Consider the following 27,163-nt stretch of genomic DNA (forward strand, 5'->3'; position numbering starts at 1 on the left):
TAATTATTAAAGTTAATAAGAAATAGCGTCTAACACTAGTATTAAATTATTTCGTAATTAAATATTATTATAGCCTTTATCTAGCCCGATATCTTATGGCATTGATGGCGTGTAGGTTAGAATGTATCGGGCATTAATGTTATTGTTTAGTTAATTATGTTATATTCGTATTCGCGTATATTTTAATATTTTTTACGAAACGTTTTAATGAAAGAATTATTTATCTATTTCTAGAAGATGAGTAACTAATATATAATTTACTTTATATATAAAGCAAAAAATGAGCATTTCTCATTATATACAAATGATAACATTTGAAATCGTGTTAATTTTAAAAATATTGACAAAAACAATAGCAACAAAATATCACAAAACTTCACAAATAGAAACCCCCAATAATATATTTGAACTGTTCCACAACTGGGGAGAAACTAGACCGTACGTCCCCACTAAAGTATATCCTTAGGGTACTATTCAGTCTACAAATACGTAGTAAAAACAAAATATTTAAAGAGTTAAAATAATCGATTGCAAATAAAATAACTTATAAGTTATAACTTACATCTAAATACCAACAACTGCCGAATCATAGCGGGCTATTTACGGCTATTACATAAATTAAAAACCAATTTAGCAGTAGAGGTAGACGTTAGGCTCCATCTCATATTAACTTTAATAATTATAATTTAATTAATTAATTTAAATAATTTAGACCTACTGGAAGAAAAAATTCGTAGTGACAGCAGGCCAATAGAGAGTAGGGTGCGCGATCCTTGCCATTATGCGGTTTGCGCGCCAATTTTCGTACGTGCGTTAATCAAGCCGAATAGTTTGGCCGAATATTCGGCCATTCGGCCACGCTCCTGGCCGAATATTCGGTATTCGGCTGACGACGAATATACTATTCGTTACATTAGTGAAAATCCTTTCATTGTTGGTATTCTGCTGTTCTGTCAAAATTTGTGAAATTATAAGCAAAAGGATGATGCTAAACATGAGTAATGTTCAGTCATTGTTTATTTAGTTGTTGATTCTCGTGAAATAGCTAATTAATAATGAACAATATTATTAACCTTTTTATACTCGCGGCCCACCAAATATTTCATAATTTTTTGTGACCCCCATTTTTTAATAATAATTTATATTTGATAATTTGATAATTTATCTATAATAAATTGATTTTTTATTATTGCTTTATTTTTATATAATAAATGTAAATCATAACTTTATTATTTCATTATCTATTTAAATAACATTCAAACTTCACAATTAAACATGAAAACTCATTAATTTTTAACAGAAAATAAAATAAGAAACATGTCGATAAATCGATCCAATGTCGATGCTAAAACTAAACTAAAACTAAAACGTCCACTTGTCGTAAGGATTTTGCATAACTTTTGCAAAAATATTTTCAAAGCCTAAATTTTCAAAGCCTACTATTTTTCCTAATTATTTTTAAAATTCAAGCATTAATAGTTTCTTAAAATTGCTTTGGAATAAAAGAAGTAAATACTGCGGTGTAAGTAGCATATTTACATTTATTTCTTCTGTACTAACAAAGTTGTATGTAGGAAGAAATACAAAATAAATAAATAAAAACTAAATAGGAAAACTTTATCTTTCTTATTTCACTTTTCAATACGATATTCGGATTATACATCAATTTTCTTTTTATTATATTCTGAAGGAAATTTTGCATAATTTGGCGGCCCCCGGCAAACTTCTTATGGACCCCCAGGGGCCGCGGCCCCCCTGTTAAGAATCACTGGTCTAGGGTCCATTCGACGGCCGGATGGCCGAGCGGTCAAGGTGACAGCCTACCGCTCTGGGGGACCCGGGATCGAATCCGAACGGGTCGAATAATCCCCAGGAATTTTTCGGGGGCGGTCCGTTCGGATATGTCGGGCCCCGTCCCTCACCACCCGGTCGCCCCATTGTGGGCCTGGCCGAACCCATAATGGGCCTACTAAAGGAGGCCCTCTTAGTGCCCACAGGGCGAAAAGAGTTAAAAAAAAAGGTCCATTCGTATTCATTTGTTCGATAAGCCAGTAAAAACTGTAGACTTCTCTAAATGTATTTTTAATATCACAATTACATTCTGAATCGCTAGCCACGATATAAGGGCTAAAATTAAAAATAAATTATAAAAACTTACTCGGTGAAATAAAATGTGCGGTGGATATACATACCTGGTACAATGTATTGTTCGATTGTATTAATATACTTTTAAAGAAAATTATAATTAAAATATAGCTTTGTAAAGAAACGTACATAAAAATAACATAAAATAGTCTTTACTTTTTAAATCTTAAAACAATCCACTTAGTCAAATATCTTGATACGAGTAGCTAATGGATGGAACTAGTGACGGTCCAGGTAGGTGTGTAGTGAGTGTGTGCGTGCCAAATCCCGAGGGTGCCGATACCGGTCAATGTCAAATGCCTCTTTGTCGCATCACTAGTATATCTCAAAGGACGCCACAGGGCTGTTGTAAATTTTAAACGTTTCTCACCGTAGCTGTAAAAATCTAACTATGTTAAACTTAATAGTCATTCGTTTTCTAACTAATTCGTTTTAATACCAGGTGTACACGGAAATCAGTTATCCACTGTACTGAGCGAGTGATTGGTTCTGTTAAGCTTTTGTTGAAGTAAAATTCTGGCTCTTTCAACAGGGTTTTATTTATGTCCCCATTCCCTAATCTCTTAATTATTTAGTCACTTCTTAAGTAGAAATAAGTCGAAACCAGTTACTTTGTACCTGAATATCTGTAGTCTTGGGAAAACAGTGGAAAGACAAATTTTTATGACAACGGATATATAAATCGTAAATTTAAGGAAAATAAATTCTAGAGCTTTTTTTTGTACCATTGTATGTACTGTACGTCTCATTCATTAAATTTGGTTGTAAATGATGCTGCCAAAGTAACAGTTAATTTTTAACACTGTACTAGAATTGTACACGTTTTTTCTGCATCCCCTTACAGATGGGACATACTAAATCGTAATATCACCGGTTTAACATCGAAATCCGTAAGTAATATAAGATGGGAGAGTGGAATAAACGCAGAATAAATATATCAAATATTTTAATGGAGTTTTTTTAAACTCCTGTCAACTATACAGAACTATCATAAAAACGTGCCAGTAAACACCTATCGGTTGGGTTGTTATAAATCTAGTCTAGGGTGGGCAACCCTTTTTATAACACGGGCCAGAATAAATTTTACGTTTTTTTCCGCGCTGTAGTAGTTAATTGACGCCTTCTTGTGACTCGTAATTTTTTTAGTCTGCAAATATGAAATAAATAAATAAAAAGTTAATTACTACATTTATTTCTCTTATCGTTTCGGAAAATTACAAAGAATTGGAAAAATAACTATTAATTAGTTATTTTTCCAATTTAATAATCTATTAAAGATCTCGCGAGCCGGATAGAAACTTTTCGCCAGCCGTAGCTGGCCCGCGGGTTGCCCGCCGTTGATCTAGTCTGCTCGTGATTCACATAATCGGGCGAGGGTGGCCGAATATCTAGCAGGCGGCTAACAGCCCACAACCGCTCCGGGATATAAAGCTGTACTCTTTACGAGTGTGTCGCTTCTACCAGCTAAACCGGGTGAGGTTGGTGCACTGTAAACCGCATGTGCTAATGCCTATATAATCTGGCTGATTGGAGACTGACCCGGTTTCGACATTCCTTCCGCCACCGAATTATTCGAATATACAATAGCAATCTTATCGTTTTTTTTCACATGTAGTATAGAAATTTGTAAAAGATACATAATGCAGTTATAATAAAATATTAATTTTAATTAATTCAAAGTACGTTAAAATATGAAAATTTATATTTTATAAAATTCAAGGGAAGGTCATTGAAAGGTGGAATCGGCGCTTCCATCGCTTCCAATAACGGCACGCCACTGCAGAGTAATACGATTTAAAAATTCGTATGAATGAGCACAAACAATTTTGTCAAATAAACGATAATTCATAACAGCGTATGTCGTTTAGTACTAACTGCAGTTTTAATATCGAGGGATACAATGGATTATTTTAATTTAATTAATTGATCCTTGTTAGCTAACATATACAGAGTTTCAAAGATATTATATGTATAATATTTTTAAAATTCAGTATATGTTAACTAACAAGGAGAGACTATTATTAACTAACAAATGTTTGCCGCCATCTTTGATCCTACTTGTATACTTTCCGCCATGACAGAAGCTATCTGTATCACGTGACAAGGGCTGATCCGATTTTACAGATCGATCCATACAAAACGATAAGTATATGCACCCAAGCAAGCGCAAGCATTGTTGCCAACCAAATTGCAGAGGATTGGCAACACTTTATCGTCGTCCCAGTAATTTGTTAGTATAAAAGATTGAGTTTTGGATTAAACGAGAAAATGGACTCTTCAATGGCTCAGAAGACATGGGAACTATTCAATAATATTGATTCTGTTCAAAGTATAGACGATGTTTATAAATATAACAGAAAACAACAACAAGACATCCTAACTGCTAAACCGTGGGAAAAAGAGTGAGTGAAGGTTCACGAAGTTTTAAATTGTTAGTTATAAAGTTACTGATATTTTGAACTTTTATTACGCAGCCCACATTATTTTAAGGATATAAAGATATCCGCATTAGCTCTTTTGAAAATGGTAATGCATGCCAGATCAGGTGGAACATTGGAAGTGATGGGTCTTCTACTTGGTAAAGTAGATGCTAATACTATGATTGTTATGGATTCATTTGCATTGCCTGTTGAGGGAACTGAAACTAGAGTGAATGCCCAAGCTCAGGCTTATGAATATATGGCGGCATATACTGAAACAGCTAAACAGGTAAATTTTTTCTTTTCAATTACTTTAATTTTTTCATTCTTAGATATTTACGTTTACATTCAATTTAAAATATTGCACATTTTTAAAGAATTTGATTAGAGGGAGGGCCCAAATTAGAATGTGTACAATTCACCACTGTACCAATGTGGTTGTAGCCATTAGCATTGTGTATCAAGGGTAAACTCTTAGATATTGTATTTAATGTACATGTGTATAAGTGGGTTTGTTACATTGGTACTTTTTGGTTAACGCAATGTCAGAAGATTATCGCGAAAGACTGTTGCGTTTAACAATTTAGCCTGAGCGACTGTGCCGGCTTACAGTAGCTCACTCAACTGTTTGTGGAGTATTTGATATTGTATAGTTTTAGGAGTGTGGGCTCACCCTCCCACTCGGGTGCTGAAGTGCAGGTGATAGTGAGCACCGGTACACGTCTACATGCAAAGCATATAGAAGACGTGGTAGACTGATAAGTGTTAAAAACTGATCCTCATAGATGAATATCATGCAAAGGGTCAACAATTCCGAGGTGGTGTGAAATGCCTCATTTGGAGCTTGAATCTTACCATTTTGTAAGTTAATTGCTTATCCAAAGATCAGCATGAAATCCAACCCTCAAATTCATTCATCTTACCCATTGCTGTACATATTGGTTGGCATTTCATGTTTTCTTAATTAAATATATGGATGTTCCCCAGAAGCGATGCACAGTCATGTCGCCCAAAAACTATGTCAAAGAGAAGAGGAAGAAGACAAGTATAAGAATAGGTACTTTAAACATTGGAACATTGAATGGGAAGAGTAGAGAGTTGTTGGATCTTATGCAAAGAAGGGGAGAGAGCATTTTGTGCCTGCAAGAGACAAGATGGAAAGGTAATAAAGCTAAAGAACTTGATGAAGGGTACAAGCTGTTTGTGAGTGGAGCAAATAAGGGAGGAAGGAATGGAGTTGGTATCGTAATTGATAAGTTCTAAAAGACGGTGTCTGTGAGGTTAAATGAAGGTGTGATAGAATTATGAGCATTAAGTTGGACATTGGTGGAATTTTCATTACGATTGTGTGTGTACATGCTCCTCAGCCAGGTAGCAGAGAAGAAGAAAAGACAAGCTTTTGGACAGATCTTCACCAAGTTATAATAGATGTTCCTATGGACGAGAGATTAATCTGTGGGGGCAATTTAATTAGTCATGTTGGGAAGAGGAAGAATGTGGAAAGAAGAGTTCTTGGGAGGTGGAGTGTGGGAGAAAGGAATGGAGAGGGAAAAGACTACTTGATAATGCTGTGGCTTTTGACCTTGTGCTAGTTAACACCTACTTTGAGAAGAAAACGAACCAACTTGTTACATGCATGAGTGAGGTTGATTCAGCCTGATTGATTTTTTTTATTGTGCCACAGGAGACATCTGAGAGAAGTGAGAAACAGTAAGGTGTTAAATGGAGAAAGTGTTGCTACACAACATAGTCCTCCTGGTGGATTCTGACTTTCTTATGGACCGAATTGTGTTAGCCAGATTGAACAAAGGATCAAATGATGGAGATTGAAAGAGGAGGAATTAAGGAAAGAGTTTAAGTTAAAAATGTTAAAAGAAATCCAGTTCCCAGATGATGTGCAAACATGGTGGTTGCTGAATAGTTATTACATTTTAAAAGTTGGAGAAGAGGTTTTGGAAAAACTTCAGGAAAGAGATCACCAGAAGGAAAGGAACTTTTGTGGTGGAATGCTGAGGGACAAGCCACAGTTAAACAAAAGAAAGAGGCAAAGAAAAGGTGGGATTTGATGGGAAGGCTAGAAGATAAAGAAACTTACCATTTGGCAAATAAAATGACTCAAGGCAGTGGCTATTGTGAAAGCAAAGATTTTAGAAGAGGCTTATAAAATTTTCAAAAGGAAAGGTTGTGAAAGGCAGTTGATGAGAATTGCCAAAGCAAGAGATGAGGCACCAAAAGATTTTACCTCTATTAAACTGATTAAAGATGATAAAGGAATGGTATTACAAGATTATGAAAGAGTCAAGGAAAGATAGAAAGAGTATTTTAGGAATTTATTGAATGAAGAAAATCCCAGAACTTTATATGAGAATGGAGAGGCAAATGAAGGAGTGGTGCGAGATATTAGCAGAGAAGTTTGCTCGGGAAAATGAAGATTAAGAAAACAGTAGGCACTGATAAGATTCCAGTTGAGGCTTGGAGAGGTTTGGGTAAGGAGGGAATTGATATCCTCTGGGACTTATGATGAAACTCTGGCAGCAGGAGAAGATTCCAGATGAATGGAGGAAGAGCATTCTGGTGCTGATTTTTAAAGGGAATGTAGAGAATTGTGGAAATTACAGAGGTATAAAGTTATTGTCCCATACTATGAAGATTTGGGAGAAAATTGTAGAAAGAAAGATTAGGCAGGAATCTGAGATTGGAGAGAAACAGTTTGACTTTTTGCCGGGAAAGAGTACGACTGATGCTATCTTTGCTCTAAAACAGCTGATGGAAAGGCACAGGAAAATGCAGAAAGATTTCCACATGGTGTTCATAGATCTAGAAAATGTGTATGATAGGGTATCAAGGCAAGAGGTATGGAGATGTTTGAGGAAAAAGAATGTTTCAGAGAAATATGTTAGGCTCGTCAAGGAAATGTACAAGGAGCAGAGACCCAAGTTAAGAGTAGTGTGGGCACTACAGAAGGGTTCTTTGTTAATGTTGGATTACATCAGGGATTGGCCCATAGCTCTTATTTGTTTAACCTGATAATGGATGTGTTGGTGTGTGACGTGAAGTGTAAGGCTCCATGGAGTATGCTGTTTGCAGATGATATTGTGCTGTGTGAACTTTCCCAAACCAAGGCTGAGAAGAAACTGGGAGATTGGAGAAAAGTTTTGGAAAAAGAGGCATGAAGATTAGCAGAACTGAAACAGCTTATATGACTCTGAATGGTAGAGATGAGTGTAATGTTAAAATCCAAAATGTGCTGCTCCCTTTGGTTTTGAGTTTTAAATATCTTGGGACATTTGTCGAGATGGGAGGACAATTTAACTCAGAGGTGCAGCATAGAATTCAATGTGGATGGATGAACTGGAGGAAGCTGAGTGGTGTGTTATGCGACAAGAAAGTTAGCTGCAATCTGAACCTAGGAAAATTGTAAAAGACAGTTATTAGACCTGCAATGTTATATGGAGCAAAGACATGGGCAATAACAAGAGCCCGAGAAAGAAAGATGGAGGTGACAGAGATGAGAATGTTGACATGGATGTGTGGAGTGTCAAGGAAGGATAGAATAAGGAATGATTTTATTAAAGGTTCTGTTAAGGTGGGCCCCTTGAGCAAAAAGATACAAGAATGTAGGTTGAGGTGATTTGGCCACATAGAGTGAAGAAGTGACAATTATGTTGGAAAGAAGATCGGAAAACTGGTAATAAGAAGAAAAGAGGAAGACCAAAAATGCATTGGAAAGATAAGGTGGAAGAAGACTTGAACCAGAGGGGACTTAAGAGAGAAGCCCTTGATAGGGAGAAATGGAAGAAACATATTAGAGAAGGAAATGCCAACCCCATATAAACATGGGGAAAGGATAAAGAAGAAAAAGAAATAATTTATTATATTTATATTTATTTAAGGGCACTAGTTCCTTGGCCCTGCCCCTTTTACATTACTACCAGCAACCAGTTAATGCATGCATACTTAAAGTATATTATATATAAAGACAATAAGTTAGTTACATTATTTTGTGTACTTTCCCAGAGTGGATAATATCAATTAGGTTGTATATTCAAGAGCAATCTTATTCAAAAGTGACAATCTTATGTCTTAAACATAAGATCTAGCATAAACACCATTGCCATAAGTGTCAAATACAGCCTCTTCAACCTTCAAATTTCCGGTACACAAGAAATTTGAAGGTTGAAGAGGCTGTATTTGATCTTATTTGTATCGGTAGTCACTAGTGAAGATTGTTTGTTTGCCATAAGTGTATAAAGGAAGACACTAACAGTAGTATATAAAATAACTTTTTATATATTTACAGTAGAGAACCGAAAATCGGAATTAATTGGGGACTGGGGTTGTTCAGATTAGTGATTTGTTCCGATTACCGATTATGTACGAATAAATATATTAACCTGTCTGATGTTCAAAGTTTTCTCCGTTGTGTGTGGCTTTGTGTTGAATTTTCGTCGATTTTAAGCCTAACGAAAATTTTTATAATAATAATCGAGGCTATCGTATCGTTAAAAATTATTTCTGCATTTTGTACAAACAAAATAAATATATTGAAGAATATAAAAACATGAAAATTATACTTTAGAAGTAAATTTAGTATCAAAAACGTTTGATTCAGCACGACACAGTCCGACTGAAAATCGTTTCGATTACCGGGGTTCCGATTAACGAGTCTCTACTGTATTTATTTATGATCTGTTATAAAATTTGTAAAGCTTTTCTGTAAACATTCACAGAAAATAATTTATTAATGCAGAATTACTTATAAAGCAATGAGAAATATATCCATTTGTTTTAAAAATGGGTATATTTCAACACCTATAAAAAATGAAAAAGTAAACAAAAGTTAATTTTATGATGCTTTGTATCGATTGGGGTCACAATAGGAGCCATACACTTCCTATCAGAAATGCATGGGAGCCACATCCTTCATTGCAGTGGTTCTCAACCTTTTTTGTTGATGTATTCCAGTGTTTCCCAAAGTGTGGTACACGTACCCCCAGGGGTACGGGAAAAGTTTAGTGGGGGTACACGCTGCACCGTGCTTCGGCTGTTCCTGGTCAACAAGCAGTTTACTTTTTTCGATTACAAACATAGAAAAAAAATAAAAAACTTCATTACTTCTTAACGGTTTCGCCAGGTGCTGTGATTCTGTGTATTCCTCCACCCTTTGGCCAAGACAACAGTGTCACACAAAAACCTCCAGTATCTACACATTGAATTGTTACAATGTGCACGTGTGTATTTTTAGCTTTTGTGCGATTTTTCTAACAGGGAAGGTTTGTTATGTTCTTTAGTATTAATAAAAAGCTAAAAATGACGAATAAACCAATTTTTCTATAGCTAGTTACTACAACTAACAATTCTTAGCAGAGACTTATTTTGACAGTGCTTCTAGAAAGACGAAAACGAGACCTAAAGTCCATATCGCTATATCTAGGAACAATATTTTCCACATGGTCTTCTATTTTGGCTTTTTCGATTTTTCAATTGCAGCAGCATATAGAAATGGAATATCCTTGTTATCTTTGGTTTTTGATTTAAAGTATATGCAATTTTTTTTGACGAGGGGTACAGCATTAAGAAAATTATACAAAGGGTACACAGATGTCAAAAGTTTGGGAAACACTGATGTATTCCATTAGCCCATTAATTGTTTCTCAAGTACCCCTTATATTTTTGTATGTAAATTTTATAATTACTGCGTTATATGTATACAGCCCTTATAACTGAGCACCATAAAAAAACTATAACTAAAAGTGGATTACATATTTACATTAATAATAATAAATTTTATCAGGTACAGTACATACATTTATTTATTATTATTTGATAAGTATATTATATGAAATCACAGAAGCCATTTCAATACATTCATAAATTACATTTCCTAAAAATAAATAATTATGATTGATAATAAACAAAATTTAAATTATTATACAATAATTTCTAACAAAATTTAATGGGATATTTGTTGCGAAAATCTTCAGCAATTTTTTCAAAATTTGGTTCCCACGTTGTTAACTGACAACGAATTTCTGTTGATGCGTCAACCTGTTTCTTTTTTAGTTTCTGTGTCGTAGTATTTGGCAAACCACATTTGCACAAATACGTTGTTACAAATGATAAAAGTTTTCTTATAGCTTTATTAGCTATGTTTGGATAAGCTTTCAGTAGATTAGCCCAAAATGAAGATAAAGATACAGTAGAAAACATTTCTTTCTATGTCGTGTCAGTAGAGATGTCAATCAGTTGCTCTTCTTTTGCTGACAAGCTATAATTTTTTTTTATTTGTAGAAAAAGGTTTTACTATCCACATATAATTTTCAATTTCATTATCGTTAGGAAAATAATTGTTAAATGAAGTCAACAAATCCTGAAGATGTTGAATTATAGCTTTTTTTAAAATCAGTATCAACGAGAATCTTCTTTTCTAAAAGATAAGAACTCAATTTATCAAAAATGTCAAATTCTCCTGCCTTACATCTTTTCTCCACATTGATATTTTCATCTTAAATGCAGAAATTTTTATTATTTTTTCGTTGCAGTGATATATTTGATAAACTTAACGCATTAAATTTGTCACATAAATAGGCTACTCCTGGTAAAGTGTAGTCAGAAATCATAAAATCAATGTGTTGTTGTATTTTTTTCTTAGTTGATTTCTATATAAACCACACTCGTACCCAGCAGAATTCAATATACAAAAAACTTAAACAAACACCTTAATGTTCGCTGAGAAATTTATTAATTTAACTAACGTTTTCGGCTTATTCAATAAGCCATCTTCAGGTTTTAACTTTCGAACAAGAAACAATATCATTCTATTAAAAGAATACAATAGTTTGAAAAAATTCAAATCATTAGTAACGGACAAAAAATAAAACAAAGAGGATGAACATGGTAATAAAAATAAATAAATAAACATAAATAAATAAAAATGGTAATATAAATAAATAAATATACAAAAATATATAAAAACAAAAAAAGAAAAAAAGGAAGAACGTGGTAATATAAATAAATATACAATAAAATCGTAAAAGATACAACAAATGTAAGGTAAAAACGTTTTACTCGTGCCCATATATACTACTATCTATCCTAACCAGAAATACTTCCCCATAGAGCTCACGTGTCTCTTATAAATTTTTAACTGCATATTTCCAAGCAGAAGGAAGACCTTCTGCGTCCCTTGCGTTAATACATTTATCTCTTAGAAATTTACAGAAGCAAACTATCTTTTCAGTCGCTCTTGCCAAAGTTGGGGAGTGTACCTGCTTTATGATTTTCGCCTCATTCCAATGTACTAAGGATCCCTCCGCCTGCCCCATCTGGGCTAATACCGTTGTGTTGGAACCTTTTCTAATATCATATTTATGTTCCTTGATCCTTATTCCTAGGTTTCTAGTAGTAACCCCCTACATAATCTTTATTAATACCTAATAGCTGGTTCTCGTAGGGAATCTTATACACACCCGCCTCATCTTCTTTTTTAACTAACCCTTTATCGTTTCTAAGTATTTTATACAAATTCGGAGCTCTTTTCAAGATCACCCTTGTATCCTTAGTTCTTGCTATTTCTTTCATAATCCCTCCCAGATACTTATTGTATGTAAATTTCGTGTATCTGTAAGGCCCGTGCCTGGTGTCCTTATCATTACTGGCCTCAAATTTTCTAATAATGCCCTCAATGACTTTCCTCCTATAACCTAATGTTCCTGCTATCTGTATAATTCTTTCTATCTCTGTATCCCAGTCTATCACATTTTCACAGTATATAAAGGCCCTTCTAACCAATGCTCTAAATGCTGCTAACTTATATTTATAAGGGTCATTAGAGCTTGCAGGGATATATAGTGGGCTATGTGTAGGTTTAATGAAAACGCCGGTGGATATATGCCCTTTGTTAAATATAAAACATTAATGTCTAAGAAATGTACTATCCTGGAGCTTTTCTGCTCTAGCTTCAGGTTAAGGCCCTCTTCGTTCTCGTTAATTCTATCTACAAAGTTAGCAATTACTCGATTGTTCCTCCATATTATAAAAACGTCGTCTACATATCTCTTGTAGAATACTATATCCCTTTCGAAGCCCCGCAAAACCTTTTCTTCTACTTTACTAATCACAAGCTCGCAGAGGAGCCCCGAAATTGGGCTTCCCATCGGTACTCCCCTTTTTTGCTTATATACTTGTTCTTCGTACGCGAAGAAGGATTCGCAACATACTAGGTTAGCCATTTCTATAACCTCATCTCTGTGTTGTGTTAACGTTGGGTTATCTCTGAACAAGAACTCCATAAGTGCTTCTACACAGGACTCAATCTTAATAGACTGGTACAAACTTTCGTAATCTAACACAGTTCCCACTTCTTCATCCTTCGAAAGCGATGCTTTGTAGCTCTTTAACTACCATAACAGGATCCTTTACCACTAATTTATTATTTTCCATCCGTGAGGAGAGGTACTCTTGTAATCTTTTTTCCAGGAAAAATGTAGGTGCTCTTCGTTTTTCCACAATAGGCCTTATTTCTTTTCCCTCTTTATGTGTTTTGGCGAAGGCAAAGAGTCTAGGGAGCCCTGGTCTAGGGTTCCGGCATTTACGGACAAACGGTAAGATCCTCGCTAGTTTGGTTTCCTCCAGTTTTTTAACCCTTCTATCAATAGCTTGAACTATTTTACTGTTGACCTTCACACATTCCGTTTTTCTGATATATTCCTCTAAGGCTCTATCATATGTTTGTTTCCTCATTATGACAATTTGTTTGCTTTTATCTGCTCTTGCCGCAATCAAATTATTCTCTTTTAACCATCCCTTGGTGTACCTGATGTCCTTGCTATAGCTTCCTCCTTTCCATTTATTTTGATTTTTTAACACAGTTTTCCAACGAAAATAGTCCTTCTCCACCGGGTCCAAACCACTAATTTCTCTTTCGATCTCCTGGTAAGACGTTTCCCATATCCCCGCATTCTCCGGGACGAAGTTCAGGCCTTTGTTCAGCAGCTCTTTTACCCTATTGGGTACTTCAATTTGCTCCCATACTACGTACGTTGTAACGTCCTTCCTATTATTTTTTGGAACCTGCTTATAGATAATCCACTTCATTCTCTTAATATAGCGTTTCTTTAAGTTCTTGTAAACCTTATCAGTAAAATGTGCCACTCCTAAGTTCATGTCCATAAGCTTATCAGGCTTTTCATTAAAAACTTTGTTTTCCAAATCAATGAGGTGTCTCAGGACCCCATACTTTTTGTTTTTTGTAAATTTAATGGATTTCTTAAGGCAAGAATTTGTTTTGCGTGCCTTAAGAAATCCATTAAATTTACAAAAAACAAAAAGTATGGGGTCCTGAGACACCTCATTGATTTGGAAAACAAAGTTTTTAATGAAAAGCCTGATAAGCTTATGGACATGAACTTAGGAGTGGCACATTTTACTGATAAGGTTTACAAGAACTTAAAGAAACGCTATATTAAGAGAATGAAGTGGATTACCTATAAGCAGGTTCCAAAAAATAATAGGAAGGACGTTACAACGTACGTAGTATGGGAGCAAATTGAAGTACCCAATAGGGTAAAAGAGCTGCTGAACAAAGGCCCGAACTTCGTCCCGGAGAATGCGGGGATATGGGAAACGTCTTACCAGGAGATCGAAAGAGGAATTAGTGGTTTGGACCCGGTGGAGAAGGACTATTTTCGTTGGAAAACTGTGTTAAAAAATCAAAATAAATGGAAAGGAGGAAGCTATAGCAAGGACATCAGGTACACCAAGGGATGGTTAAAAGAGAATAATTTGATTGCGGCAAGAGCAGATAAAAGCAAACAAATTGTCATAATGAGGAAACAAACATATGATAGAGCCTTAGAGGAATATATCAGAAAAACGGAATGTGTGAAGGTCAACAGTAAAATAGTTCAAGCTATTGATAGAAGGGTTAAAAAACTGGAGGAAACCAAACTAGCGAGGATCTTACCGTTTGTCCGTAAATGCCGGAACCCTAGACCAGGGCTCCCTAGACTCTTTGCCTTCGCCAAAACACATAAAGAGGGAAAAGAAATAAGGCCTATTGTGGAAAAACGAAGAGCACCTACATTTTTCCTGGAAAAAAGATTACAAGAGTACCTCTCCTCACGGATGGAAAATAATAAATTAGTGGTAAAGGATCCTGTTATGGTAGTTAAAGAGCTACAAAGCATCGCTTTCGAAGGATGAAGAAGTGGGAACTGTGTTAGATTACGAAAGTTTGTACCAGTCTATTAAGATTGAGTCCTGTGTAGAAGCACTTATGGAGTTCTTGTTCAGAGATAACCCAACGTTAACACAACACAGAGATGAGGTTATAGAAATGGCTAACCTAGTATGTTGCGAATCCTTCTTCGCGTACGAAGAACAAGTATATAAGCAAAAAAGGGGAGTACCGATGGGAAGCCCAATTTCGGGGCTCCTCTGCGAGCTTGTGATTAGTAAAGTAGAAGAAAAGGTTTTGCGGGGCTTCGAAAGGGATATAGTATTCTACAAGAGATATGTAGACAACGTTTTTATAATATGGAGGAACAATCGAGTAATTGCTAACTTTGTAGATAGAATTAACGAGAACGAAGAGGGCCTTAACCTGAAGCTAGAGCAGAAAAGCTCCAGGATAGTACATTTCTTAGACATTAATGTTTTATATTTAACAAAGGGCATATATCCACCGGCGTTTTCATTAAACCTACACATAGCCCACTATATATCCCTGCAAGCTCTAATGACCCTTATAAATATAAGTTAGCAGCATTTAGAGCATTGGTTAGAAGGGCCTTTATATACTGTGAAAATGTGATAGACCGGGATACAGAGATAGAAAGAATTATACAGATAGCAGGAACATTAGGTTATAGGAGGAAAGTCATTGAGGGCATTATTAGAAAATTTGAGGCCAGTAATGATAAGGACACCAGGCACGGGCCTTACAGATACACGAAATTTACATACAATAAGTATCTGGGAGGGATTATGAAAGAAATAGCAAGAACTAAGGATACAAGGGTGATCTTGAAAAGAGCTCCGAATTTGTATAAAATACTTAGAAACGATAAAGGGTTAGTTAAAAAAGAAGATGAGGCGGGTGTGTATAAGATTCCCTACGAGAACCAGCTATTAGGTATTAATAAAGATTATGTAGGGGGTTACTACTAGAAACCTAGGAATAAGGATCAAGGAACATAAATATGATATTAGAAAAGGTTCCAACACAACGGTATTAGCCCAGATGGGGCAGGCGGAGGGATCCTTAGTACATTGGAATGAGGCGAAAATCATAAAGCAGGTACACTCCCCAACTTTGGCAAGAGCGACTGAAAAGATAGTTTGCTTCTGTAAATTTCTAAGAGATAAATGTATTAACGCAAGGGACGCAGATGGTCTTCCTTCTGCTTGGAAATATGCAGTTAAAAATTTATAAGAGACACGTGAGCTCTATGGGGAAGTATTTCTGGTTAGGATAGATAGTAGTATATATGGGCACGAGTAAAACGTTTTTACCTTACATTTGTTGTATCTTTTACGATTTTATTGTATATTTATTTATATTACCACGTTCTTCCTTTTTTTCTTTTTTTGTTTTTATATATTTTTGTATATTTATTTATTTATTTATATTACCATTTTTATTTATTTATGTTTATTTATTTATTTTTATTACCATGTTCATCCTCTTTGTTTTATTTTTTGTCCGTTACTAATGATTTGAATTTTTTCAAACTATTGTATTCTTTTAATAGAACGATATTGTTTCTTGTTCGAAAGTTAAAACCTGAAGATGGCTTATTGAATAAGCCGAAAACGTTAGTTGAATTAATAAATTTCTCAGCGAACATTAAGGTGTTTAAGTTTTTTGTTAGTTGATTTCTTCTGAACTTTACTCTTGCATTTGATTAAAAGTGCTAATACATCAGAACATAATTCACATATCCTCAACAATACTTTTCCTCAGCTCAACCAACTTATTTCTGTATAAAATAATAGACAGTCGTAATCACTATCCATTTCAGTACAAATCTGCCTCAAAAGTCTAGTATTATATGCACTGTTTTTTACAAAGTTAACTATATTTGTTAGTGCCTTAAAAATGTCTTTTAAAGACTGAGGAATGTTTTTTACCACTAAATTTTCTCTGTGCAGAATACAGTGGCTACTTGAACAAGATGAATGTGCCACTTTTCTAATCCTTACAACTACACCAGAAATTGGACCTTGCATAGCTTTAGCTCCATCAGTGCAGATGTCGATGCACTTTTTCAAAACTATTTCATTATTTTGAATGAAATTGTCTATTTTATTGAAAATATTACAACCTGTAGTTGTATTTTTTTAGGTCGTCCCGTATTAACAAATCTTCACAAAGCTCATCATTGTACTGATATTTCACGAAAAATAAAAGTACTGCCAATCCACTGACATCAGTGTTTTCATCTAACTGTAACGTAAAATAGGCAGACAACTTGATTCTCTGCAGAAATTCATTAAGAAGATCGTTTGCACAAAGTGCAATTTTCTGTTTTATGGTATCATTAGAAAGTGGCAATTGTTTTATACTTGTCTCTTCTGTAGGACTGAATAGTGTTTGACAAATGTCAATGACACAAGGTTTTATTAAATAGAGATTATAATTGTGTACTGACCTTAAAAATAATGGCTGCAAATTTATAATGTGCAGAACAATCCAAGAATCTTTCAATTTTTGTAACAAACGTAACATCTAAATTTGCTAAATATTAAGTAATGTGCGCATGCATGGTGGAGGTACAATTCAGGCTTCATTATTCCTAATACCAGTAGTCCAGTAAAAACATAAAAAGCCCCTATCTCATCAAGCAATAATTTTAGAATAGAAGAAAAAATTTTTTTCTATTCTAAAATTAATGCTCGATTACACTAATTTTACTAGACTACAGGTTTATTCTGCACTAACGGCACAAACAGACAGGCAAATCAAGTGGATAAACAAGTTGTTTGGACTATAAAAAGGGAAATTGATGTTCATACTGGGATATTTTAAAGCAAGTTTTTGTCATTTCTTGTGTTAATAATTTACAGCAAATTCATTACATATGCCATTTTATAATGAAAGTTACATATACCCCTTTGATTTACGCTCGTACCTCCAGGGGTACATGTACCCCCAGTTGAGAACCACTGCTTTATTGGAATGCCTGTCAGAGATCTGCATCTTCTATAGTATTATAACTATATATAATATAATTATCACTGTTACTTTACTACGATGATTAGGTAATCAAAGTAATCATTTAACTTTAACATTGTGTATATAACCTAAGCTTTCAGTTGCCTGTTAGAGTAAGTTGTGAGTTTCACTTAGAAGTTTTGTGTATATACATAATAGGCAGAAAACTTATAAAAAATATTATTTATGTATAACTAGTATGTACAAAGTTTGTAAAAAGAAATTGTGTACGTGGTAGCTGCATTTGGCTCACAAGCTACTGCTATATGTGTTGTACACATATACCATGGAGAATTTACATTCACAGCCATTATTGGTGTTAATAGGTATTGGATTGATCAAAAAGTTAGTTTATTTTTCTAAGGGAAGAAAAACACTACTATATTGTTCGGTAAAATAATAATAATATAGTAATGTTTGGTAATATTGTGGCTTGATTGGGCAATTCCTCCATTTTCTTCTGAAAATAAGCTAATTTTGTATTTGTTTTTTTTAGCCCTTTACTGGTATTGATTTGTCTCAGACAGTACTTATAGGGAGGTCATGTAATTGGTCTGTCTGGAAGGGTCAAGAGATAGTGTTTTTGCTTCAAGTAAGGCTGAGACTCCACTAGCGTAAAACTGCTCTCTGTAAAAGCTTTTAATCACATGAACATGATATCTTATGCTTGAGCAAGTCGTAAAACCAGCATAAAAGTGAGTTGAGCAGTGTTCAACTTTCAATGTGAATATAGCTGTAAAACGGTACCATCCACCAATCAGAAGTTAGTGAAATCTAGGTCATTGTGACATGGTGCGAAAATGGTGGAAAATGAGCTTTTGTGTATGTTTTCTCATGGCTACTCTAGAATAGATCTGGAAAGATTTATCAAAAACATCTGAAAGTGTTCATGTATCTTTGACAAGACGTATCCTCATTATAATAATGGATGCCTAAAACACGCGATATGAACAGCCAAAGGAAAATCCTTCAATTTAGAGGCGTATATAATAAAAAAGCTAAGCTTATAAATGCTGTATATTATCTTAATAATACAATAATAAAAGTTAATATATGAAAGTAAAGATATTATTTTTACTACATTTTGTAATTATAGTACATAAAAAAACTCGTAGAATATAATCATTGTCTTTATATCGATATATCGCATATACAACTGTACAGGCGTAACTTTGATAGCACCGTCGCCGTAAAATCCTTGCTAGCCGGACCTCCACTGCAATCCGAGCACAAACGCAAATAGGTCACGTGATTAAAAGCTTTTATGGTGAGGGGTTTTGCGCCCGTTTTTTCGCTAATGGAGTCTTGGCCTAAGTTGGGAGCAGTATGGACTGTTGTTAGACCATGGAAAGAAAAAATTCATATCCATGGAGGCTATATTACCACGGTGGCCAAACTGTGGCTCTTGAGCCACATGCGGCTCTTTTCTAGTATACTTGTGGCTCACTGCAAGATACTTAAATTTATACCAAATTTGTTTTTATTTTTTATGTATGATTCTTGGATAATATAAAATAAATAATATATTGTTTGAAATAAAAAAGTCAAAATATGGTAGCATTATACATTATTAAAAAATAAATGTAATATTTATTAAATAACATAATATGTAAAAACATTAATAGAAAAAATAATTATAATTATGGTCATTTAAAAAATGCAGCATGTCGACTGTTATCATTATTTGGGTCAATGTATGAAGTTGAATCTTTATATTCTAATATGAAATTTATTAAATTGAAATTTCGTTCGCAGCTTACCAATTCCCATTTAAATGAATTGCTCAGAAGTGCTGTTACAAATTACACACCAAATTATCCAAACTCAGTTTCCAATTTACAAATTCATCCTTCAACTAGTAAAGACTAAATATTAAATGATTTCGTTTTGTATTTTTTTTTTTATTTTTTGCGTTAGTCAGTCGATTTATTGTTATTATTTTTAATAGTGGTGCAATCTTTTAAAGCTTTATGTATCAATGTGATTTTTTTTTATTTTCATGCAAGTTAATTAATAAATGTGATTTTTTTCAAAATTGTGTTAGTACTGTTTATTTTACTATATAAAAACTGAACAAATTTGTCTTTAGCTGTGGAAAAATATGTATATATGTATATGTGGCTCTTCAATGAAATCTGTTTTTAATATATGGCTCAAGTTCTAAAAAGTCTGGCCACCCCTGCTATATTAGATCAATTAATCAAAACAATGTGTTAAATGGTTGGTGCTTGATTTCAAAAATTTCCTAAAAAATTAGTTTTATTGTTCTTTGTGTATGTCTGATTCAAGTGGTCAATGGAAGGATGCAGATGATAAAGTATTTAGCATGCAATTTTTAGGAATTGTTTGAATTTTGCTGTAAATTTTTGTGGAAAGAAAAGAAAGATCTCCTCCATTTTGGAGTCAAAAAATATAAAAGAAATGAAAAAGATGGAAGTGTTGACACCTGCTCTGTTTCTTGCTCCATTTTTTACGTATTAGACAATTATTATTAACAATAAAAAATTAAACTTATAAAATTATTTTTGCCAAGAAGATATGTGCACAATGAATGGGAATTGCATTAATAGTAAAGCTTGTGAGAGAATATCCACTGCAGTCATTGGTTGATAACCCTCTAAAGGAAAGCAAATAAACAATATTAGAGCAGGATGATACTGTATATATATATAAGTTATTATAATATGCATGGATTAAGCAGTACATTTATCTTTTTATCAAAAGATAATTTTATAAGTTTAATTTTTTTTGTGTAATAATAATTGAATGGTATATTTTAAATGTAACCCCTACTCGTTAAGCATTTAAATAAGATGCTGTCAAAAGAACATACTTGTAAAAAAGATTTTTAATTTTCAAATATACTAATTAATTCCCCCACCTCATTTTGGGACCCTATTTAATATAAGCTTTAAGTTTAAATCTTAGATATAAGATTAGGTTAATTTTTCATGAATGAGATTGCTGTTGACCATAATTGTGTTTTCCCTTCTCTTCCTCTCTCTACATCATAAATTCTTATTTTGTTTTGTATTGCATAAGTAAAAGTTATTGTTATTATTTGATTAAAAAGAAAAAAAAAGTAAAAATTTTTCAATTTTTATGTTGGGTGAATTTTTGTTGTTATTTTATTGTATTGGAATACAATATAACTGTCATTATTTTGTATAACTTTAGACCATCTTTTCTGTAATATCAATTCTTGATAAGCACAAAAAATAGCTGATTTTCCTACAAGAATGCCCGGATGTCTTTTGATGGCTTCTAAAGTTAAATTTTTTCATTCAAGCTATTTTGAAGTGTCTGGAACTAATTTGGTTTGGTTATCTGTTTCACTATAATCAGAATGACAAGATTTGGTGAATTTGGATAGTGAAGTAGCACATCCCAACCAAGCTTGAATGACCTGAATATACGTGGGGGTGCAAAAGTAGGTACACTTGTTGTTGTTATGAAAAAAAAATACAGGGAGAAAATAGGAAGAAAAAACATTTATTTTTATGTACAAATTAAATCACAAATAAGGAATACAAACTAAAAAAGATACAAATGTTTGGTGTTCATTATAATTATTTCTCAGATTCTCAACTGTATATCTACTTTTGCACCCCCCTCCCTGTAACTTATATTTAGTGACCAAACATATGCACTGTCATGACAATGCTAGATTTCAAATATATTTTTTTCTACACAATGCTGACCGTCTTCAGATTGTCTACTTTGAAACAATGCTTTTCTGCACTATTCAGATAGTTGGATTACTGGGAAACAGGTTCTAATTCATTACTCCTTAGCAATGCCATACTCATTTCTAAGGGTACTAGGAGCCCCGGGACGCCCCCTAGTGGGCGTTCTTTACAAATTTCATGATAATTAAAAATCATTATTTAGTGTTATTAAACATTCTATAAATACTTTAAAATAGTTTAATTTGTTTATTTACCTTTGCTGGTAACATTCACTAGGGTGCCCCTAGTGAGTGTTAATTTAAATAATAATTTATATTGTTAATTTAAATGTTTGAAATATGACACACGATAGGAGCGCCTCTAGTGCCCGTTTTTGGCATACCATTATGCGGACGGACAGGCACGCGTTCAATGGGTTATATATATAGATAGGGCACGGCCAAAGACCTGTCTATCTATCTTTCATTAGGAATTTGACTCTCTTCTCTTTTTGCATTATTATAAACATATTACATTATTCAGGGAGCTACTCATCTAGAAAACCTGGAATTTTTCTGGGTTGAGGAAACTTCAAAATGTTTCAGAATTTTATTTGTAGTCAAAGCCTCGTTTGTATCACAAACATCATGTCTTTGAACATTTGGAGGTAATATTAAATAAAGCTTGTTCCTTGTTAAAAGAAAGTTGTAGTCTATTGTTTTTAATTATGACTCCTCGAAAATCAATAAAGACTGAGAAGGATATATTCTAGTGGTTGCTTTTTTTAAGAAGTTTTAAAGGGTTTTTTAACTTTTACCTTTTATAAATATTTTATATTTGAAAACTATTTTAAATGTATTAGTCTTGCAATACTTAATAATTAAAATATAGATTACAACTGAAAGTTGAAGTAATAGTTAATTATAGTGGGTGATTGGATAATGAACAATTTCGTGAAAGATTTTTATGTTCAGACAACAAACATCTCACAGAACAAACACAAGAAGAAGCGACATAAAATAATGAATATCAATTGGTCTTCCCTTGTCTTCGGGCAATAATTCAAAACCTTTCGGAGTGTGGGAGACTTCGATATTGATGCTCAACCCAGTATATATTGATCAGATAGTATTCCTTCGAACTTTGAAACTCTCCCTTGTAATTCCAGCCTTTTATTTTTCTAACAGAAACAATATTTTTATAGTATTCATGAGACTGTTGGCCGGGCACTCATTAAGTTTTGCGTGGGTTTTTCCTTTTTGAAAGGTGAGAGTATAATAGCAAAGGTAGAGAGTGGGCAGAAGATGCCTAATGTTGCTTGGCAGTATGGCTTGAACAGGTCTACAGTAGGCCACAGTTCAATCTTATTTAAGAAAGATACAGTATAATCAAGAACACTCAAGCAGCTAAAGGAATAACAAAAATCACATCTGAGAAATAAAGAACATTGAAGAGCTCATAATGGAACCTGAAACGGATCTGACGACAAAACACCAAGAACTCTTGAATGAAGAACACCAAGAAACTTGGTGAGATATGTTTTTTTTTTGTTTTCTTCTGAAAAAGAGGATTAATGCCGATATCTGCTATTAAACATCTTTTGAAAAAGTAGGAGGATGTCAGAACAACGGTCTTAGAATGGCATCCAAACCAGGTTGAGGCTTGGGAATTTCTACAATTAGCCTACAATGCTATTAATTACTTCTGAAAAATCCTGAAGAAGAGAGAAAAGCAATCAATATTAGACAGATTCTTTAACCCCCTCAAATGGAAAAAAACATGACTAATAAAAATGCAAGACTGTGTATATATGTATTTCTATTATTATTATACATATAAATAAATGGAGTTAGAAGGTATATATTTTTATTTTTGGGGGTCTCCAGAACAAATTAATTAAATTCCCATTAAAACCTACAGTAAATTGATAATCGGTTAACAAATAATTCGGATAGTGAACAAAGTCTTGGAACGGATTATGTTTGTTAACTGATCACCCACTGTACTGTATTTACTCGCATATAAGACGACCTCGCATATAGGATGAGGTGTGACTTTAAAGATCAAAATAAAGAAAATTAGATTTATTAATACAATTCTAATTTTACTTCATTTAATCACAAGTAAACAAATGCACACATTGTCCCGCAAAAATTACTGGCATTTTAAACTTTAAGGAAAAATCTTGTAAAATCGACAATATAATTTGTTCATGTAAAGGTGGACAATTGGGAACCTTTTTTGCCAATTCTTAACAGTCGAATCCACTCTCTGTTGATTACACTTACAAGTTTCTCTGAATTCTGATTTCCAAATAATCATCTGTTTCCATGTGGGAATGGATTAAAATTTATATCGTGCTACCATGTGATTTTGGAATTTCAATCTGGAATTTAATTCAAAAGCTTTACTTTTCCTATTGCTATTTGTCTTTACTCCTGGCAATACTGTATACAAGAACAACTCAAATGACCCGGATAAAATACGTGTGTTTTTAAATACAAGAGGTTAAGCATCTGGTAAAAAATGCTAATAAACGGTTCACAAAAATTATTTGCAAAAACGCACATACAGGACAACCTGAGAATTTTGAAGCTGTGATAAAGGAATATAAACCTCGTCGTATATTCGAGTAAATACAGTAATAAAAATATTTGAAAAAATAGGCTATTTTAAGCTTAGAAAAACCTGTTATTCTCAGGAAAATTTCTCTCAGTGTTAAATAGATACCCTGTTATAAGATTTTACATTTTCAAGATCTCTTCCATAATTGCTTACCTTTTTTTCATATTACATTTTCTCTCTACAATATTTTAAGGAATTATTATAAAAGATTAATTTTTGTTGCCAGATAATTACAAAAATGAATTGTCTTGGTTGCATTTCAGGAACAAATCTTATACAGAGAGACATTTTGTGTGTCTATGTAAGATGCATATGTTCACAAAAGTGCATCTTACACAAACTGCATGTGTTCACAAAAGTGTTTGCCTTACATAGACAATTTCAAAGTGATCCACTGTGAAACATGAGTTTCACAATTTCAAAGTGGTCCAATTTTACTATGTAAGGTAAACCTTCATATTGTATAATGATAATTGATTCCAAGTTTGTGGACATACATTGCACACATATATAATTAAAATACAACCCCTCTTTTTCTTCAGATACACAGACATATACAGTATATACATATATTTAAAACGTTGATTATACAGTAATTTTAAAAGTTTTTAAAGGTATAATATTAATTATGTTATCATTAAAACTAATATTATTGCTGTTAATAATGGCTGGAGTCAAAACTAATTCTGGCCCGATTCAGCATTTGCCAGTTAACACAAGTCAAACTGATATGCAAAAAAGAGGGTGTGGAAGACCGAGGAAGGAACACGCACAGAGTTCTGAAGAAGAAAACAGTATATACATATACATCTGTCTGGATAGAAAGAGGGGTTGTATTTTTAAATAATAGATTTTATAATATTTTTTGTTCCACTTGGCTACTCTTTCAATTCACTTAGTTATCAAAACTGGTTTCTCCCAGAAATGCATGTCTTCCATTCAAACAATGTCAAAAGTATAGCAAAGCCTTTTCCCAAATCATTTTGTCAGCCAGATGAACATCCAGCTAATAATATATACAGGGTCTTCCAAAAAGAATGCTACCAATTTTCATATTAATCTATTATGATGATTTATTATGATTGCATTATTATTACAAAAATTGTAGTAATTTCTGAATACCTAAGTACTTTCTACCCGACCTGTAGATGTACAGGTACTGTACATAGGTTTACATCAAAAGCACGTAAACTTTTTACCATTTTAATGTTGAATCCAGAAATCTGTTTATGGTATATATTTGAAGACAAAAGTAATGTTAAATGGACTTTTTATCTTGCCCATTACAGATGGCATATTAGTGGTGATTTCTTATTTTTTTTACCATTGCAACAATCTGTTCCATTACAAGATCAACTCTGTTGTAAAGACTGTTGTGTTCCTGAGGTGTGTAGAAAAGACAATTTATGGAGACATTTATTGTTTATTCTATTTTATTGAATATTTTTATGTTTCATGATATTTTTTTGGTGGAACATTATTGGGGGTAGATTATTGAGGTTTGATTGTACTTCCAATTGTTGCAGCTTAAAATATGAAATTGAGATTACATAAGATGATGATAAGATTAATAAGAAAAATCATGATAACAACAGTAAAGTGAATGTACTGTACATGTGATTCTAATGGAGAATATTTTATTTTCAGATGCTGGATTGCTAATGGTATATAGTTTGAAGAATTACTGTTAATGTTAGTTACTATATATTATATATATACAGATAATGATATATATTATAAATTTATAAACTGGTCTTGTCGTATTTTAGCTGCAACAAATCAAGTATTATTAAGAAATAGCTAAAATTTAAAATTAATATTTTTTCTTTAGGCTGGACGTCTAGAAAATGTCATTGGCTGGTATCATAGTCATCCAGGATATGGGTGCTGGTTATCTGGTATTGATGTCAGTACACAAATGTTAAATCAACAATTTCAAGAACCATTTGTGGCTATAGTAGTGAGTGTTTTAAATTATTATTTTAATATTTGTAATATTGTGTTTCTAATGAAACATCAAAATCAGTAAGAACTGCACAGTATAAATACAAAACCACATATGAACCTTAAGGTTGTAAATTCTCATTACTTTCATTTTTGGCCTGACCTTGACATTCATATGAATCAATAAGAAGACTTAAGAATCATTTATTATATTCCTTTGTTTCTTTTTAGTTTGTTTTTTCTTCTGTCATATTTCTCAATCTTCCTGAAGTTCTTGCCATATTATTATTATTTTCTATACCTTTCAAGTATAATCTGGGGTGTACTATAGATTACCACCTATGGAATTTCAGGACTTTGAGTATATATTTGAACTCGGAGGGCTGATATGAATTCAACAGTACCCTACTTTTGGGCCGGAGACAAAAAGTAAGAAAGTTATCATACTTTTTCCGGTGATCGCGCGATGATCGGGAGTCGCGTTGCTCTCTCCGCTAAGCCTATCGTGTGTTTAACAGGCAGTCTGGCAAGTCGGCCATGTATACTTTCAACACAGGCAGATGATGATCCACGAGCCCACTGATCGTGTACAGTTCGAGTTAATTCCTTTTTTTGCACACCCTCGCGCTCGTCGACTTTGGGGGCTACGGCTCCTCAGTCTCGCTATCGCTTGCGGTCGGCTAGTACTACAAACTGGCTGTGCTATTGCAATCGGGAGTCGCGATGTTTGAACAAAAAGAAAAAAAGGAACTGGCATTCGACTGTTTGTGCTCCTGACAGACTCCCCCCAGGAGGGGAACTGCCGGCAGGCCATCGATTGTTTAACGTCACTAGTTATTGATTCACAGTAGTTTTTGAACAAAATAAAAAAAGAAGTGGCATTTGACTGTTCGTGAAATTTCTTACCTTTCAGAGTCCTTATTTTTAATTTGTTTGCAGACTTTACCGCGAGATGACAGCACTAGCAACTACGGTGCTGTCTGCATGAAAGCATTAAAAAAGTATGATACCCTATTTTTGGACCGGAGATGAAAAATAAAGTTATCGTTGCACTCGTCTCGGTCCCCTCAGTTCAGATATATACTCAAATTCCCGAAATTCCTTAGGTGGTAATCTATAGTATTCCCATAATCTGTTCCTAAATT

General features: G+C 33.6%; 1 protein-coding gene across 1 annotated transcript in view; it reads left to right on the forward strand.

Moving 5' to 3' along the window:
- The first annotated feature begins 4,289 nt into the window (after window positions 1-4,289).
- The window catches only part of CSN5 (COP9 signalosome subunit 5), a 55,156-nt gene continuing 32,282 nt past the window's right edge, over window positions 4,290-27,163 (forward strand). The window contains exons 1-3 of the mRNA XM_067280682.1: window positions 4,290-4,547; window positions 4,620-4,854; window positions 25,906-26,034. Of these exons, the coding sequence (XP_067136783.1) occupies window positions 4,414-4,547; window positions 4,620-4,854; window positions 25,906-26,034 (498 nt within the window). The 5' untranslated portion in view covers window positions 4,290-4,413. The remainder of the gene's footprint in view (window positions 4,548-4,619; window positions 4,855-25,905; window positions 26,035-27,163) is intronic.

The sequence above is a fragment of the Centruroides vittatus genome, unplaced genomic scaffold (genome assembly GCF_030686945.1).
Source record: "Centruroides vittatus isolate TY-2023 unplaced genomic scaffold, ASM3068694v2 contig_89, whole genome shotgun sequence".
Lineage (NCBI taxonomy): Eukaryota > Metazoa > Arthropoda > Arachnida > Scorpiones > Buthidae > Centruroides > Centruroides vittatus.